This window comes from Ovis aries, chromosome 12 (assembly GCF_016772045.2).
Source record: "Ovis aries strain OAR_USU_Benz2616 breed Rambouillet chromosome 12, ARS-UI_Ramb_v3.0, whole genome shotgun sequence".
Classification (NCBI taxonomy): Eukaryota; Metazoa; Chordata; class Mammalia; order Artiodactyla; family Bovidae; genus Ovis; species Ovis aries.
In genome coordinates, this window is record NC_056065.1 from 42,556,082 (window position 1) to 42,575,553 (window position 19,472).

Genomic DNA, 19,472 nt, shown 5'->3' on the forward strand with positions numbered 1-19,472 from the left:
GCAGTTTAATAATCTATTCCTAGCATAATCTGAGGTCATATTAAACTAAGGATGACCTCAGTTCAGTTCAGTCACTAAGTCGTGTCTGACTGTTTGTGACCCCATGGACTGAAGCACACCAGGCTTCCCCGTCCATCACCAACTCCTGGAGCTTGCTCAAACTCGTGTCCACTGAGTCAGTGATGCCATCCAACCATCTCATTCTCTGTCATTCCCTTCTCCTCCTGCCTTCAATCTTTCCCAGCATCAGGGTCTTTTCCAATGAGTCCATTCTTCACATCAGGTGCCCAAAGTACTAGAGCTTCAGCATCAGTCCCTCCAACGAATATTCAGGACTGATTTCCTTTAGGATTGACTACTTTGATATCCTTGCAGTCCAAGGGACTCGCAAGAGTCTTCTCCAACACCACAGTTCAAAAGCATCAATTCTTTGGCACTCAGCTTTCTTTTTAGTCCAACTCTCACATTCATAAATGACTAGTGGGAAAACCATAGCTTTGACTAGATGGACCTTTGTCAGCAAAGCAACGTCTCTGCTTTTTAATATGCTTTCTAGGTTTGTCATAGCTTTTCTTCCAAGGAGCAAACGTCTTTTAATTTCATGGCTGCAGTCACCATCTGCATTGATATTCGAGCCCAAGAAAATAAAGTCTGTCACTGTTTCCATTGTTTCCCCATTTATTTGCCATGAGGTGATGGGACCAGATGCCATGATCTTCATTTTTTGAATGTTTAGTTTTAAGCCAGCTTTTTCACTCTCCTCTTTCACTTTCATCAAGAGGCTCCTTCAGTTCCTCTTCACTTTCTGCCATAAGGGTGGTGCATCTGCATATCTGAGGTTATTGAGCATGATCTAATTCTTGCTAAATCCTGGGTATTCAGAAAAACAGTACTAAGTAGCTGACTTCTGATTTGTTGGAAGGAAAAGAAGTAGGCAAGTTGGTACTTGAATTCCATCTCATCAAACATGTCCCCTACATCTTGAGATGGCTGAACAGCATCACCAACTCAATGGATATGAACCTGAGCAAACTCCCAGAGATAGTGAAGGACAGGTGGAAGCCTGGCATGCTGCAGTCAATGGGGTCACAAAGAGTCAGGCTAAGTCATCTTAGTGACTGAACATCCCATCCAGCTCCACCCACAAACACACTCACCTATGAGGATATCATTTCCCACAGCAGGTTATATTTCTAAGTTACACAGACCTTTAGGGAGAATTAATCCTCTCGGTCATTCATAGCTGAGTGGGACTTTCATTCCACATGAAATTCCTGGGGCCTGAAACCTCAGTTTATCCTCTCCGTTCCCCACTGCATCTAAACACTTCACTTTGCCTATCCTTAGTACTGAAAATGCTGCAAGATTTAAAGTATTCCAATTACAATGACTGCCAACAGAACTGTAAAAATAAGTAAGCAGTGTCAGATTCTAAAATGTTCCATATTCATTTCTGTCAATTAGGCTAAACTAAGAAGGAGTAGCTAAATGAAGAAGTAAAAATAGCACTTCAATCTTTTCCATTTAAAAATATCCCAGAACTTTAGCCATTTCTTCTCTGCTCACTCTCATACAAATTAATCTCCTGTTCTCACATCCACAATTTTTTAAAAAAATAAGTGTTTCAGCCACTACATAACAAGCTTTACTTAGATCACTAACCTCACTAAAAAATACTATTTAAGTATGGATGGAAATAATCCTGTTTCTCTTCCCATTGAAAATAACGATATATCTTAATTCACCAAAAATCATGCTTGTTATATAAAAATTAACATTTATTTCTGACCTGTTACAGTTTACGACACAGACACAGAGTACTAAACTGGGTTTTATAAAACAGATTATAAAAGATCATTTGCAAAATTTTGTGACATAGATCAGTGAGGGAAATCATGGAAAAAATACTTTGTAAACTTTTCCTCTGGTTGATACAGATGTAAACAGATGATCAAATGGACAGGACAAGTTAGAATAATCACTAAATTTTAAGTTTTCATTGTTCCAGGACCTAGATCAGACATTGGAAGAATATCCACACATGCATTATATCAAATAGCAGAGAGATGTTTTAGTCTCAGGCAGCTCTGTCCAATGAACAGAACAAAACAAAAAGCAAAAACCGAGAAAACCAGCACTTTTTAAATTATTTTTATAGAACTAGAGAATATGCAAATCTATATATTTAAAAATATTTCAAAGCAGACACTGCCCCTCTCCCCCATGATACTTGTGATTCAGATCAAACTGTTAAGTGCCCTATTATTTATGCAAAAGAGTATTAATAAATTTTAGAATATCTCTATAGAAATATGAAGAAAAGAAAAATCTATTGTATCTGGATTAATAAGAATGCAAACAATGTTTTCTGGAAACATTTAACAGTTAAAAACAGTTAGAAATTTAATTTGATCTTAGAGCCTTCAATTTATGTATAACCAAAGAATAAGAAAAAAATTTAATAATGTAAATAATCCATGACTCTTCATGGTATAAAATCTATATGGCAGTCACCTATATGCTTCCTACTGCTAAGTCACTTCAGTCGTGTCCAACTCTGTGCAACCCCATAGATGGCAGCCCACCAGGCTCCCCAGTCCCTGGGATTCTCCAGGCAAGAACACTGGAGTGGGTTGCCATTTCCTTCTCCAATGCATGAAAGTGAAGTCACTCAGTCGTGTCCGACTCTTAGCGACCCCATGGACTGCAGCCTATCAGGCTCCTCCATCCAAGGGATTTTCCAGGCAAGAGTACTGGAGTGGGGTGCCACTGCCTTCTCCGATATGCCTCCTAAGAGTAATAAAATAAAAATTTTATGGGCACCATTCTAAAACATAGCTGGCTTCTTGAAATGATAGCTACATTTTTCTTAAACCTCTCTGTATTGGTGTGCTGTCTCATGATTCACAGTCACCCTAAATAGCAATTCTAAATTCCAGAGCTAGAAAACAAATATAATGCTTCTTGAAGTTTCCATTCCTACTTGTGCCTGCAAGCATCCTGCTGAGGATTTAAAATCAGCAACTGATTATACAGCTAGATCATTTCTACCAAGCCCCACCATACCTTGCTGGTGCAATTATCCTACAGGGAAAAGCATTTAAAAGAGAATGAGAACACAGGATAAGCCTCCAAACAGAAAATATTTTAAGTCATTAAAAAAAATTTTTTAAGTTGTAAATTGAATATCACTTCTCAGAGACAAGCAAGAAAACATTTAATCCTTTTTAGAGATTCAAATGAGGTACTAGAGCATAAAGTAACCAGCACTTCTTTAGCTTCTAACCTAAATAACGAAGCCCCTTATACAAAAATTGTTTCAACTATTTTTGTATATGGGGCTTCGTTTTAATTCTAAGAAATAAAAAATAAAACTATTTAAAAAATAGTTTATAGGGCCACAAATCAACAGCGTTTGCAAGGAAAATTGTTCAAAATACTCCAAAATGTACAGTGTCCTATTTAGAAAAGATCACATAGAAAATAATATGCAATAAATATACTTGCTCTTACAGGAGCTACAAAATAAGGCTCAAGCAGTCAAACTTTAGATCTTTGCAAAGACCTAGTTTAATTCTAGCCTTTACAGATCTACATTTACTTTGATTCGCCTTAATCGCTTTTATTTTTAGAACAAAGTCAAAGTGTGCCATACCTACTATCTTATCTGAAAAGCTCTAAAAAGAGAAAGACATTATATAAAAGGAAAAAAGGTAATACCCTTTATGAGCAATCATAAAATATTAGTCAAGAACATTTGCTGAGTAGACCAACTTTCCCTTACAATGAAGTGTAACACTTACCACCTCTGCCAAGGCTGAAATGACTTTACCCAGAGTTGTAAGAGACTTATTAATATTTGCTCCTTCCTGAAATCAATATCAAATATAAAAGAATTATGATAAAGAACTATTGCCACATCATACATGATAACATAAAATACAGCTAGCCATATGCTAGCATTGTTTTCTATTTATGACCACAAGTTCTAAAAACCTTCTTTAACCCTCAATATTTTCTCCTCTCCACTTGTTGACAGGCCAAGACCACATGCCTAACTCACAGTCCTCAATTATCATTATGATGTCTGTGCTTGAAAAACAGATGCACCTTCTTCCCACAACTCACTGATGTGCAATTTCTCCTCTTGTTAAGCAAATCTCTAGAAAAGACCATGCTTGTTCTCACCTCTGGATTTGTGTATCGTTTTCTAATTATTGTCCCTTACTTCTATCTAACCAAATTCTAACCATTCCTCAAAATACAATTCAATTTTCACCTTGACTACGAAGTCCTCCTTAACTATTATCATGTAACATATCTTGCACTGAAGTTACAAGTCAGAAGTCAGAAAATTTCTTGAGTCAATGGTTTTGTGGGCCGCTCAGCCTCTGCTGCAACTTCTCAACCCTATCATTATAGCACGAAAGCAGCCACAGACATGAATAGATGCAGCTGTGTCCCAAGGAAATTTTATCTATGAAAACAGACAGTGGGCTAGAGTTGTCCTACTGGCCATAGCTTGCTAACCTGTGTCATAGAGCATTTATTGACTAGGCTATTTACTTGATAAAATAAATACCTTTAATCGAGTCCCTTTGGCACCAGTTGAATCAGCTCGTTCACTTCCTGCTAGATCCACCAAGCTGATTTTACTGACCTGGTAAAGAACATTGAGGCAATTAAAAAATAAGCAAGGGAGAAGCAGAAAACATTTAGAGGTAAGAAATTAAAAGATTAAGGCATAGAGAACACTAAAAAGATTAATTAGGCCTCATATGTGGCACAGGAAGACAAATACATGGCAGTCAATTTAAACAGCATGCAAAAAAAGTTCACAGCAATTATCTTGGTTTAAAAGAATTTCAGAATAAACACATCTTAAAATGCTATGTCATAAAAATACATAAAACTCATTAACCCATTAAGTGACATATTAAAAACAAAGCTTTAGCAACTAAAATTCTCATACTGTTGATGGGAATGCAAAATGATATGATTGCTTTTGAAAGCAGTTTGGCAGAGTCTTAAGAATCTGCACAAAAACTGACCGTAAGACTCAACTATCCTACTAGTTATTTACCAAGAAAAACAAAAAACAAGCACACACACAAAGACTTTTATGTACACAAATGTTTATGGCATCTTCATTTGTAATGATAAAAAAACTGGAAACAATTTAGTGCCCATCAACAGATGAATTAATGAGCAAACTGTGAGATATCTACACAACGGAATACTAATCAGTCATGGAAATGAGTGAACTACTGATACATACAACAACACGGATGAATCTCAAAACCATTATGCTAAGTTGAAAGAAGCCAGGCTGAAAATAATACATACCATATAATTCTATTTACATAAAACTCTGGAAAGTATAAACTAATCTATAGTGACAAAAAGCCAATCAGAGATGGCCTGAGGATGAGAGTGGAAGAGATTACAAAGGAGCATGAGGCAACTCTTTAGGATAACAGAAATTCTCATGATCTGAACTGTGGTACCAGTTTCACAGGTGTACAGTAGCCCCCTCCTTATATCTCATTTCACTTCCCATGGTTTCAGTTATCCACGGTCAACTATGTGAAAGTCGCTCAGTCATGTCCGACTCTTTGCTACCCCATGGATTATATAGTCCATGGAATTCTCCAGATCAGAACACTGGAATGGGTAGCCTTTCCCTTCTTCAGGGGATCTTCCCAACCCAGGGATTGAACCCAGGTCCTCCTTATTGCAGGCAGATTCTTTACCAGATGAGCCACAAGGGAAGCCCAAGAATACTGGAGTAGGTAGCCTATCCCTTCTCTAGTGGATCTTTGGTGAGTATTAAATGGAAAATTCCAAAAACAAACAATTCATAGGTTTTAAGTTGTGTGTCATTTTAAGTAGCATGAAGAAATCTCACTCCATCCCCCAGGATGCAACCACCCCTTTATCCAGCGTATCCCACTAATCAGTACCTTAGTAGCCATCTCAGTTACCAGATTAGCTCTTGCGGTATCACAGTTCTGGTGTGCAAGTGACCCTTATTTTAATAACGGTCCCAAAACACAAAAGCAGTAATACTGATAATTCAGGTATGCCAAAAAGAAACCTTTGACATATAAATACAGAGCTTCTCTTAAGTGTATGCTGAGGTTGCTACTATCTACAGTAGCAATAAATCTTCTATTCATGAAATTGTAAAAAGGGAAAAAGAAATTCCTGTTAATTTTCACTGCTGAACTTCAGGCTGCAAAAGTTATGCCCACACTGTGTGATAACTGCTTTGTTAAGAAGGAAAAGGCACTAAGCTTGTACAAAAAGATATTTTGAGGGTGAGAAAGACAACATTTACATATCAATATACAGTATACTGTTATAATTGTCCTATTTTTATTATTGCTATTGTTAATCTCTTAATGTCCCTAATTTACAAATTAAACTTTACAACAAGTATACATGTATGAGAAAAAAACAACATATATAAGGGTTTTGATACTATCTGCAGTTGCTGGCATCCACTGAGGGTCATGGAAAGTATCCCTTGCAGATGGGGGGAGGGAGGCTTACTATATATATATTTGATCCAATTTTATACTCCAAATGTGTGTGGTTTATTGTACTTCAATAATACCTCAATAAAGTTGTTTTTTTAAAAATGCTTCAGGAAAGTATCCAAAATGGATTGTCAAGGAAGCTATGATTATGGGGTTAATATCATTACTGTTATAGAGCTGACATCATGGAAGAAAAGAAAAAAATGCTTTCACACAGGATGTTCCTTGGTGCCATTCAGAAAAACACTACTAAATTACATTAATACAGAACCTCTGGCTAGGCAGTGTCAAGCTATTTGATTACTTATATGAAGAGTATATTTTTAAAAAATAATCTTCAGCTAAAAACAAACAAGTCATCAAGTAAAAGGTGATTTTAGTTTTTAATGATATTGACTTCACAAAGTTCTCAGGCAAGATCTTTCATAAGAGCCAGTATAATAACTAACTTCAGATTTAAAAATCCAGCTGCATGCTACTTAGGAAAGTAGGCAGACTAGAAGTCAACATAAGTATATTATTAATAGTAATGCCAATAAAATTAACATTTATTAAATGGCTCTGCTGTGCCAGGCATTAGATATATGCACTTAACCTACATTAATACTTACTCCTCCTTACCAGTTCTATGAAGTTAGAGAAACTGAGGCGCAAAGAGTTTAAATGACTTGCCCAACATAACACTGCTGAAAAATGGAAGAACCAAGATCCAAAGCAAGCAATTTAATTCCAATTTACTATATTTAGCCAACCACTATAGAAAATGAGAAATTAACAAGCACAGGCATTTGAAGAACATCAAAAATGTGGTATAGTTATTTTTATCCCCCAAAATTAGACACATCTTGTTTGTTTAAACAGTTTAATTCCACAGTAATATTATCAGAGCTCAAAAAAGTAAAATACATATGCCAAAGATGTTAGTAAGGTAATTGAGAGGTTCTAATCAAGAAACAAAGGAAGGATTTTCTTCCCTACAGAACTGCTTAACCCTCTTGCATGGAGTAGTTTTTGAGACTCAAGTGTCTTGGTTTGTTTCTTATTTTCTACCTTGCAATTTCACTTAAAAACCCACACTTGGAACTGGTATAGAGTGGAATATAAATGACAAGCATAAAGTATAAGATACCCTCCACTAAGTAAAAGGGCACTTTCCTCCCTTCCACAAAATCCAAAGGTAGCAGGAGGGGCTTACGAAAACCTCCATTCCACACAACTCAAGCCCAGACACTGATGTTCTCCTACCTTCTCAGTGGAAAGGTTGGTCTCAGTATCATGTTTCTTCTGGGTGAAGACAATGGTAAACACAGCGTGGGAACGGCTACTTGTTTCATTCATGTTGGTAGCTGCCACTGTCCTAAAAAATATAAAGGTGATTACATGATAATGGAATCCTTAGATGAATGTTAAAATGACAGCAGCCTCCAAATTATAAGCATAACAATCACAAGCAATAGTTTTAAACTTCTTCATATTACAAGACTGCCTGCCACTTCCACAAAACTGCTCTGAATACATTTTGTGATCCTATCAAGCTACCTCCAACTTCAAAGGTACCCCATCAGAATCATTTTTCATACTGCGGCTCTACCTTTAGAAAGCACCAAGGTATCTGATCTTTATTGTTCATTAAGTGCTCAATTATTCCAGAAACCAATTACTCCCATAGGCATGTGATGACCAACATTTTACCATGACTTGATCAAAACCTAACAACAGAACTTAACCAAAGTTCTAATGTGGTTCAGTAGTGTGCTTGCTGGATAAGAACACCTAATATGCTGAGACCACTGCTTTCCCAGCACAGCCAAAGGATCAGAGCACTCCACGGTAAAAGCAACTTCCACAGCTATAAATGTGGTTTCAAACCCTTAACCAGGAACCAAGGGACTCAAAATGTACCCAAAACCTCGATCATGAGTCTGTTTCCTCCCATACCTGGCTTTGTTCCCAGCGTCCATGAGGTCAGCAATGTCTGTGTAGGAAGTGACTGCCAACTTTGACAGGTCCTCCACGTAAGGGCCAAGAAGGGGATGTTCACGCACACGCAGATGACCCTTGTTTTTGGGGTTCAGCAAGTCTCGTACTCTTTCACAGTAAATTTCCATGTAGCTCACCTAGGAATATGTTCATTTTTGCATCTTTTATTAAAAGCTCTACAATTTGTGATCAGTAGCCTTTACAATGTGAAATGCCATAGTTCCAGTTCCTTTTATTCTCTCACCAGTAGCACAGATATAACTGAGTACTGGTGGTAAAGGATCTTCCCAACTCAGGGATCAAACCTATGTCTCTTGCATCTCCTGCCCTGGCAGGCAGATTCTTTACTACTAGTACCACTTGCAAAGCCCTTTTAGTAATCAGTTATTAGGGCTTCCCGGGAGGCTCAGTGGTAAAGAATCCGCCTGCCAATGCAGGAGACGCAGGTTTGATCCCTGGGTCGGGAAGATCCCCTGGAGAAGGCAATGGCAACCCACTTCAATATTCTTGCCTGGGAGATCCCAGGAACAGAGGAGACTAGTGGGCTACATATAGTTCATGGGGTCACAAAAGAGTCAGACACAACTTAGTGACTAAACAATAACAAATCAGTTATTCACAGGGCTTTTTTTCTAATGTATGATGTCAATAACTGAGGATTACAATTACTTCAAAAGCTTGAAAATAAGATTTCTAGTAGTGTTAAAACTTAGTCAAAAAGATACCCTGGAAAGAAAATTTCCAGCCAAAAGAAATGTAAGTGACAAAGCACTGAGATAGAAATGTTTCTGGTGTGTTCCAGAAACGGCTGAAACAGAGTGAACAAGGGAGAGAAACAGGAGAGGGGGTAGGGATCCCACCAATGTAAAGAAAAACAAAATATCAACCAGGGATCCACCCTATGCTCTAAAAAGGCCTGTGAACTCTGTATAATATGAAAGAAAATGGCATCCTCTTCTACTACCTATAAGTTCGAAAATTTCAATCATATTGTCATGTTCCCTACCCTTTGAATTTAAACTATACCATAAGCCACAGATTTTTGAACAAAGATTTAATTGCAACATTCTTCATATTAACCATAACTTTAGAAATAGCCTTAAAGTACAGAAGTGGGGAAATAGTTAAGTGATCTATAGCTCTGTCATAATTTGGAACTATTTAAAAGTAGCATTTGAGGGAATGGAGCACTGAGGACTGTTTTTAATCCACAGCTATACACACCTCTACAGAGTAAGACATTTCTTCGTTACAGTTGTCATTGATTTTCTCAAACAGCTCTTCACATAACTGTAGGAGCAGAACGAAAGGCGGAAGTCAGAACTTACCCATGAGTGCTAAAGGAATTAGCAAGATTTTTTTTCTCTTTTTCAAAATGTTAATGGCATCAACATCAAGGGTAAATGCTTTGAATGAAATAAAAGGAAAGTCTGGAATATTCAGCTAATCTCTATTTTGGAATATTCCTCTCAGCTAATCTCTATTTCCCCTCAACAATATCACCTCAACATTCCCTTAGAAAGAAAGCCACATTTAGGTGAAGAGAATTGTCTCTTCTATCGTTATGTCATTGATTTCGCTTCATGGGAATTCAACTCTTCATATCATACTAGAATTAACTGTGACTCTACCATGAGCATTATAACTGTAGAAGTAAAACTACTATTAAACTAATTTCCACACTTATTTATCATGATATATAAATTTTATTATATGTTATCAGTTACTATATATATTGTAAATTTATACATACACACATACATGTATAGGGAAAACACACACAATTTGAAGGAAATAAATGAAGGTATTTTCAAGAAGAGTTTTGACTCTATAATTTCTCCCCTTTACCTCTGCCTTAAGATTCCAACCCCTGTTATGAGAGGCCAGTCCATTACACAGTCACATTTCTGGTGGAATACATTAATTTTTCTAGATCAGGAAAATTGTAAAATTTTAATCCCCCTATCCTTTAATTTACTTAAAATATGTGATGCTTTAAATAAGAATAATTAATAAAAATCCACTGAATTTTCATGTGCCAAATGCTTCGTATTAAAGCAGTCAACATACCTTTGAAAAATGAGCTATATGTTCATGATTCTCTAGAAGTTCAAACAGAACTTAAAATGTAAGTGTCAGTTTCTAGAACTTAATCTTTTTAAAAATTCATGCTTTGGCATTAAAATATTCCAAAATTTTATCAGGAAAAGAGATGCATATGTAACCATGCAAGAATTACATTAACAAACAAACAAAAGAGAAGGAGAAACTAAGTGTGGTAATGGGATAAAATAAATGACTCATATTACTTGCTATAATCTACAAATGATTATTTTACTGCTGAAAAAGTTACTACATAGAAGTAAAAGCAAAGACTCCAGCACTACCCTGCCTCCTCGTGGATCCTAGATCTGCCACGCACATGTGCAGGTGACACGCTCTCTCCATGCCTCAGTTCTCTCATCTGTAAATGAGGGAAACAAGGGCACTGGCCTCTCAGGGTCACAGGAAGAGGATTAGATGAGCTAAGAATCGTAAAGAACCGAGACCTGTGCCTGGCACATGATGAGTGCTCATAATGTTTTCTCTAACTAGTATTGTAATTATTACCATTACTATACATAAAGGACAGTTCCCAAACATATGCCTTAATTCAGACATATACTTTTTACAGAAAAAAGTATGCTAGTATCTTCAATTTTTTCTGAAAATAGCCTAATCTTTTTTTTAATAATTTCAATTATATAGCTGAATTCAAAAGTATAAATCTTATTAATCCTTTCAAAAAAAGTAGCTATTTCTCCTTATGTATTTTATTTTCAGAATACAGCAATGGCCATGCTAGGCCTACAGTAAAAAGACATATTAAAATTAATTCAAAATATCACTAATAAAAGCAAACCATGTTCCTGTTATTAGCAAAAGAAGTTCCTTCTAAATATACCTATGTAACAACTTTTTTAGTTCCCAAACAAAATACAAAATCAAGACTAACTGCTCTTAAAAAAAAATCTCAGACTGTTCAAAGTTTAAGTGATAGAATTAATTTAATAACATAAAAGAGAAGGCAATCAAAAAACAAAAATAATCATACTCCTAAGAAGTGATCTGGGTGCTAATAATGTTAAGAAACATGAACTGGGGAAAAATATCAGGCCAACAACACTCACTAAGTGTTCCTAGGATTCGGAACAGAACGTGGCACTTACCATCACGTTTAAAAGAAGCTGATAACACTGTTCAAAAGATAAAGTAACATGATACTGGATATAAAGAGAGACTCTGAATACATATCAGTCTTTTCCATCAGGCTGTGAGCTCCTCTGAAGGAAAGGGGCAGGTGATTTACCTTTGTGCCCAGCATACGATAGTCCCTGAGTAAATTTTTGCTAAATAAAAACTGTTAAAGTAATTAAGGACTAAGAGTAATAATGAACAGAAGTTTTTTGTTGCTGTGTTTTTCACCTGCGGAATGATGCCAGCCTGGCTTTCTTCTTGTTTACCCATCATTGTATAAGACTTTCCAGCACCAGTCTGCCCATAGGCAAAAATACAGACATTATATCCCTCAAAGGCATGTAAGAGCATTTCCTTTCCAATATCATTGTATACACGGTTTTGAGATGCAAAACAGGGATCTTCAGGCTGTAAAGATTAAAAGGAAAAATAAATGGCATTCATTCATACTTTTTCCTATGCTTATTAATTACTTCTATAATAAACAAGTGTTTCAAATCAGAATAGTGCCCCCTTATATATAGTTTATTTTTCTTATTAAACACACACACACAGGTACTATTAGACATTCAGGCCACCCATATATAAAAATATTTACATGAAATTATCTGACATGATTATATTTCATTTTCCATAACCCTGAAAGTATCACTCTTCAATTCATAGGGAGCTCCAAGAAAATTTTCTTAAATGGGAAATGTGACTAGAAAATCAAAGATCAAGTCCACATATAAAAAGACTTCTTTGGGGACTTCCCTGGAAGTCTAGTAGTTAAGACTGTGTTCCCAATGCAGCGGAACATGGCTTTGATCCCTGCTTGGGAAAGAGCCCACATGCCAAATGCAACAAGTTGCAACAAATGCATCCCACAGGCAGCAACAACAAATTCTTTGAACTCGCTCCAGGTAGTGCCATTATTTCTCAATAAACACAGCTTTTGGAGAATGTTTTCCAGTCCCTTTCACTGACTCTTCCCTTGGCAATTAGGCTTTGCAGTAGTTTAAAACATCTACTCTAATGCAAAACAGGAAAACAACAACAACAACAAAAAATGTGTAATAGAGATGCAGAAGCAAACTCTAGGAACAATCACTAGAAGCCAGCAAGATTTGGGGTCCTATAATAAGTAAGGGCACACTGCAAAAGGTCCTACTCTTCATTTGCCTAGATGTTGGTAATCTCTGCTTTCCCTGTAGACCTGCAGGTTCCTTCAAACCATTTAAAACCCACAATGTTCTACTACACTGCACCACGGGTACACTCACCGAGGTGTGAGACCAGTAGGAGTAGTCAAAGCTGAAAGACTTTGGAGCTTCCTTTGGGTTCTTTGGGTTAATAATACCTGCAGGAGGAAAATGTTTTGATTTTATAAGTCACTCAATTAAATGTTAGTTCAACATGATATTATGCAGTAAGCTCAAAACATATAATCAGTAAACTCATACAATTGAATCTCAGTAGAACTGAAAAACAAAATCAATCAAATTTTTAATAGATAGGGTCTATATATAGAACGCAAAAAAAAAAAAATCAGACCAACAACATTTACAAGATGTCACGAGGATTTATAAGAGAGCTTGGTATATAATAGGTATTCAGTAAATATTCTGTGACTGAATCTAGGTAAGTTCGAAGAAAAAAAATCTGGAAATGGGCCATGGGACCATTTCAAGGTACTTCATTAAGGCTTGAAATATATCAACACATTAAAAATAAAATATAGAAAAATTACTGAATTAATCCAACCACTTCTTGAAACAAACTCTTTTTAAAGATCTTATTATCTATTTAAGAAAAGCATTTAGTAAGGAAGCATTCATTGGAAGGATAGTTTTATTTCTGAAATCACTGTTTACATCAAAAGTGATTTCTTGGGTAATTAATCCAGTCACATACTTCAGGGACTAGACTGAATACTGAGGCTTGGCCTTCCTTCTTCCTTCACATACACAAAGCTTTACTACCTCATATTTCACATGGAATAGAATCTTTGTAACATGTGGCCATGAAGTCGCCTCAAAGACCAGGCATCTCAACCAATCCACTTCTCTAAGGCAGGGCCACATCCCAAGCTATCAGTGAGATCAGGATTAAAAAATAAATCTGTCCCCCGGGCAGCTGCTGCTTGGGACACAAATAGCAACAGTTGCTACGGTGCTTAGTTCTCTCTCACTGGATTCCACAGGGTATGGCCACACTTATGTTCCAACCTCAAATGCTGACAGAGGATTAATAAGGCTCACAGCACATAATCATGTGACAAGGAGACATGGTTCTAGAAAGAACATCTCCCCCACACACAAATGGTAATCTAAGCAAAGAAGTATGTTTCTAAACAAAAGGCCCTACCTGCAAGATTTAAATAGCAGCCAATGTTCATGGAACACTTAATCTGGCTGTAAGTACTTTCTATGCACAAACCTATTTAATCCTCCCAATCACTTAATAAGGCAGATGTTTTATTATCTCCATTTTATAAAGAAACCATAAAGAAATGGCAACCCACTCCAATATTCCCGCCTGGAGAATCCCATGGACAGAGAAGCCTGGTGGGCTACAGTCCACGGGGTCACAAAGAGTCGGACACAACTGAGAGACTTCACAATTGACAAAAATCACAAAGAGGTTAAGGAAAACCCAAGGCCACAGGGCTAGCTAGCGGCAATTCAGGATGTGAATCTGGGAAGTCCAGCTCCTGAGCCCAGACACCCACCACTGAAATACTCTGCACAAGCAGTGATCACCAAGGGAAACACAGTAAGGCCCTTCTACGCATGTGGTTCTGCATGTGCATGGGCAGGCACACTTGTGGCCACCTCAGACCCAGACTGTATGGGCACTTCAGAACTCTCCTCATCCATATGAGGCAAGGAGCTACGAGAGTTACAGTTCCCGAAAGACCACACAGAAACTCCACCAAGAAAACGGAAATCAGCATCATCCTTGGTGAACCAGAGTCCAGGTTTCAGTGGCTCAGCAAAAAGGAAAATCACAAGATAAAGGAAATGACCTATGAAGTAGTCGTCACCACTCAAAACCATGGTGAACACCTGCTGTCATAAAACTTTAAGCCATATTTTATCCACTCTTAGGCTACTCACCAGCAACACTAATCTACCAAGAACAACTTAAGAAAGGGCAAGTCTGCCAATCCTGCCCCTTTGCTCTCCTTTCTGTAGTAAAGCAAAGAAAAACTACTTCAGCGAATAATTTCCTTGAATCACACAAAATCCTTTTCCTCTTCCTTAACAGACCCTTCTCCCTGATCTTTGAAACTTCTGAAACTAATAAATATTCCTAACTTCCAGCTTCAAAATAAAGCTGCTTTTTATTTTTATCTATTTTTTTTTTGCTTTCCAGCTATTATGTATTCCACTCAGCACACAGATGCATGAATTTATTTAACAAACCTTGGCGGGGGTGGGGGCACATTTGCTGTGTATTTCGTTTGGTATACAAAGAAAGATAGAAAAGATACACCTTTTCTTTTTCAAATTTCTACTGAATGTTTATATTTTATTGAAGTAATACTGGTTTAAAACATTAGATTAAGTTCATATGTAGAACATTTTATTTCTACTTCTGAATACTCTACATCAAACTGCCTTTTAAATAACTGCCTTATTAACAAAAGTATCTTTACTTGAACATAAATAAATTAAAACAGAATTTTAAAGAGCCATTTATGTTAACAGTTATGTCAAGCAAGATGAAATTTACCCACACTATTTAAAAATTTTTAATTGCTAAAAGAAATAAGACTCCTTAGAAAACCGCAAAATTCAATGTTCTTGTTACCTATTGGGGGGAGAGTGTAGGCAGACTCAGAAGGCATAAGTTATTTCTATATATTAGAATGGACAGCAGTTAAAGAGTTATTTTATACTATTCTTTATATTTACATATATATTACCTAAATATTATCTTGACTATATTAAATATTTACCAGCAAAAAATTTTAAGACTCCAGAACTCTGTAAAGAGAAAAAACTGTGATAAAGATAAAACATTAATGACAGCACTTGAGCTCATGGACAATGAATTCACATTTTGAAAGGACCTGCCAGAGGATTTTTCTTTCTGAACAGCTAAAATCTAACTCACTTCAAGTCGACTAAGAAACAGGATGTCTCCAACCATTAATAAAAGAGGGGAGAGAGGAGAAAGTACTGCTAAGTTACTTCAGTCGTGTCCGACTCTGTGCGACCCCATAGACGGCAGCCCACCAGACTCCCCCATCCCTGGGATTCTCCAGGCAAGAACACACTGGAGTGGGTTGCCGTTTCCTTCTCCAATGCATGAAAGTGAAAAGTGAAAGTGAAGTCGCTCAGCCATGTCTGACCCTCAGCAACCCCATGGACTGTAGCCTTCTAGGCTCCTCCATCCATGGGATTTTCCGGGCGAGAGTACTGGAGTGGGGTGCCATTGCCTTCTCCAAGGAGAGAGTACACGTGTTAAGGATATAGGACTTGTAGTCAGAGGACCAGCATCAGTAAGAACAAGAAATATTTTAGATTTTCTAATGTCCTTGGGTGTTGTTACACTTTCGTATCCTCTCTAAAACTGAGGTAATACTTAGTTCACAGGATTAAATGAGGAAAGCACTACACAAATCCTAATTTTCAAACCAGTATTTTATTTTGTTTTAAATTCCCTCAATGGGTATGATAACCCATATTCTATGAGAAAAGTTTACTGGTAAAATAAGCTAATACATAATATAAGAATTCAACTTCTTGGCAAGAGTCAATGAATCAATACTATATTGGAGTCCTTGAGACGTTACATCAAATCTCTGGTGCTCCTACCCCATTAAAAATCCCTTCGGTACATGGACCATGTCTTATGGATCCTCTGTGCTGCCCTACATCAAGCAGGCATTCAGATGAATGTCCTCCACGGGTCACATATAATTTTAATTTCATTAAATCCTGCACCATTTTCATGAAAAACAACAAAAAAGAAAACCCAAAACAGTATATACCTATACAGTATACATGTAAAATACCAGTAGTTAAAAAAAAAAACAATAAATTTTTATCAACTTTCACCAAATAGAGAGAGAACTCTATCACTGAAAAGACTGGGCAATATTTAGAACAGTGATTCCAGTATCAAAGTCAAATGAGCCAAAACAGAGTGTGCAGGGCTTTTAATTTGTCTCTCATTCTCGGGCTCCAAAAACACTACAAATGGTGACTGCAGCCATGAAATTAAAGGACACTTGCTCCTTGGAAGAAAGCTATGACAAACCTGGGCAGCATATTAAAAAGCAGAGACATTACTTTGCCGACAAAGATCCATCTAGTCAAAGCTATGGTTTTTCCAGTAGTCATGTATGGATGTGAGAGTGGGACCATAAAGAGAAAGCTGAGCACCGAAGAATTGATGCTTTGGAACTGTGGTGTTGGAGAAGACTCTTGAGAGTCCCTTGCACTGCAAGGATATCAAACTAGTCAATCTTAAAGGAAATCAGTCCTGAATATTCATTGTAAGGGCTGATGCTGAAACTCCAATGCTTTGGCCACCTGATGTGAAGAGCTGACTCATTCGAAAAGACCCTGATGCTGGGAAAGATTAAAGGCAGGAGGAGAAGGGGACGACAAAAGATGAGATGGTTGTATGGCATCACCAACTCGATGGACATGAGTTTGAACAAACTCCGGGAGTTGGTGATGGACAGGGAAGCCTGGTGTGCTGCAGTCCTTGGGGTTGCAAAAAGTCTGACAGGACTAAGCAACTGAACTGAACTAAAAGCACTCACATGTGAATGGAACTATAGCAATTAATGAATACGTTCAACATTTAAACCATATCTTCACCAATGCAAAAGGTATTACAAATATAGTATGCCTCCCAGGGGTCAAGTGTCATCAGTGTACAGGCTTTCTCTAGGATAAATCAATACTTCTTCTTCAAGGAAAGGATTCCTGGTATATTTTGAGGACTGGAGTTATATATAATTCTATTTTATGAAGTGCTGCAATATACTTCATGGTGCTTTATTTCATATAAAATTATTTCACACAGCTTTTCAAGATTCCTTCTGCACCTGAGGCCTCCTCTTTTATCAAGATTTCTCTAGACACACTGTGTACTCCAGATCTGGACCCACCTCCACTAGCAATTGCCTGTAGACTATCATGGAATCACTTATGACCTTTTTCTCTCACCCTCCACATCTCATCTATGTTGTCAGTTCTATTTTGAAAATGTACTGAGAATCCCACAACTTGTCACCACCACCATTATCACCATCCTAGTGCAAGCCACTTTCTCTCCCACCTGGATGACTGCAACACCTCCTAACTGGACTCCCCACTTATCCTTTGGGCCTCTGAAAAGGCTCATCTCCAAGCTGCAGGTAATGAACCTTCTCAGACGCAATCCAGACCAGCTCCAAGATGAGCCTCCAGGGAACCCTCCGATCACACACTGAACAAAACTCCACTCCTTCAGCAACCTCCTCTCCAAGGAGGCACCCTTCACTCCAGTCCCACTGGCCTTCTTACTAGACACACAATCTCATCTCAGGGTCTCCATACTTACTGCTTTGCAGGAGTGCTTTCTTCCTGGTATCTGACCAGCACACGCCCCCAATTATACACAGGTCTCCAACTGAACATCATTTTATCACAGGGCCCTTTTCTGATCATCCAATTTAAATCAGCATTCACTTCACTCTCCATCCTCTTACCCTGACTGATTTTTCTTCATTGCTCTCACAAGTACCTGACCTATGAGTCACTGAGGTGAAAGTAAGTTCCATGAGACCAGAATTTCTGTTTCATACACTGCTCTATTCTCTAGTACCAGGAAAGTGCCTTACACATGGAAGATACTCAATATATACCAAAGAGCCAATGAATTTGTTAGTTTTACCTTTCCTCATAGGTTGTCACTTCTTTGTGGCTGGAAACCATGACTCCTCTTTCTATATCACTCACAGTGCTGACTTGGTAAGTAGGTGATGCTTATGTGTGAACTGGAAGGTAGCTCTCTGAACACCACTTGCTTCCTGAGTCTTCTCCCTGAGTAGCCAACGTGTTCAGCTTTTGGCAAGAATCATTAATCTCTGGGAAGGAGGTATCTAAATTTCAACCCAGATAACAGAAATACAGTTTCTAAGAAACAGCAGTAGTAGGTAAACCAGGAACAAGAGGAAAAATGACCACGTTTTAAATAGTATAGGCATAGAAAGAAGTACTGATGGAGGACAGCAGGAAGGGCAAGGATAATGGGCAGTCATATGTTGGAGGCACAAGGGTGGAATGGGTATTGAAAAACCCTCTTCTTCCCCAGGTCTTCAGAATTGTTTCTTTGGTGGTTCAGTGATTTAAAAAAAAAAAAAAAAAAACCCCGCTGCCAAGCAGGAGATTCAGGTTTGATCCCTGAGACAGGAAGATTCCCTGGAGAAGGAAATGGCAATTCACTCCAGTATTCTTGCCTGGAAATCCCATGAACAGAGAAGTGTGGCAGGCTACAGTCCATGGGGTTGCAAAAGAGACAGACACCACTTAGACACTAAAAACAACAACTTACAGTTTGTATTTCACAGGAAATTCAGAATTTCCTGGCAGACAGAGGTATCTTACCATTGAAATCTATTGCTGCAGAATTTTCTCCTGTGGTCTAGACATGATAAGCTTGCCTTGCCTGAGACTTCTTCTGTAGGTATGAAACACATTCTTGACCTCACACACAAAGCACACA

At 37.6% G+C, this 19,472-nt stretch overlaps 1 protein-coding gene across 20 annotated transcripts in view; it reads right to left on the reverse strand.

Moving 5' to 3' along the window:
* Positions 1-19,472, reverse strand: part of KIF1B (kinesin family member 1B) — a 154,722-nt gene that overhangs the window by 104,479 nt on the left and 30,771 nt on the right. For 10 of the 20 annotated variants that reach the window (XM_012187342.4, XM_012187340.4, XM_042257268.1 and 7 more), the window contains exons 3-10: positions 13,025-13,101; positions 11,988-12,167; positions 9,747-9,812; positions 8,481-8,659; positions 7,788-7,899; positions 4,583-4,660; positions 3,804-3,869; positions 3,067-3,084 (exon numbers count right to left, since the gene is read on the reverse strand). In XM_012187342.4, the coding sequence (XP_012042732.2) occupies positions 3,067-3,084; positions 3,804-3,869; positions 4,583-4,660; positions 7,788-7,899; positions 8,481-8,659; positions 9,747-9,812; positions 11,988-12,167; positions 13,025-13,101 (776 nt within the window). The remainder of the gene's footprint in view (positions 1-3,066; positions 3,085-3,803; positions 3,870-4,582; positions 4,661-7,787; positions 7,900-8,480; positions 8,660-9,746; positions 9,813-11,987; positions 12,168-13,024; positions 13,102-19,472) is intronic. The other 10 variants (XM_012187343.4, XM_004013733.5, XM_042257269.1 and 7 more) reach the window with 1 other exon arrangement.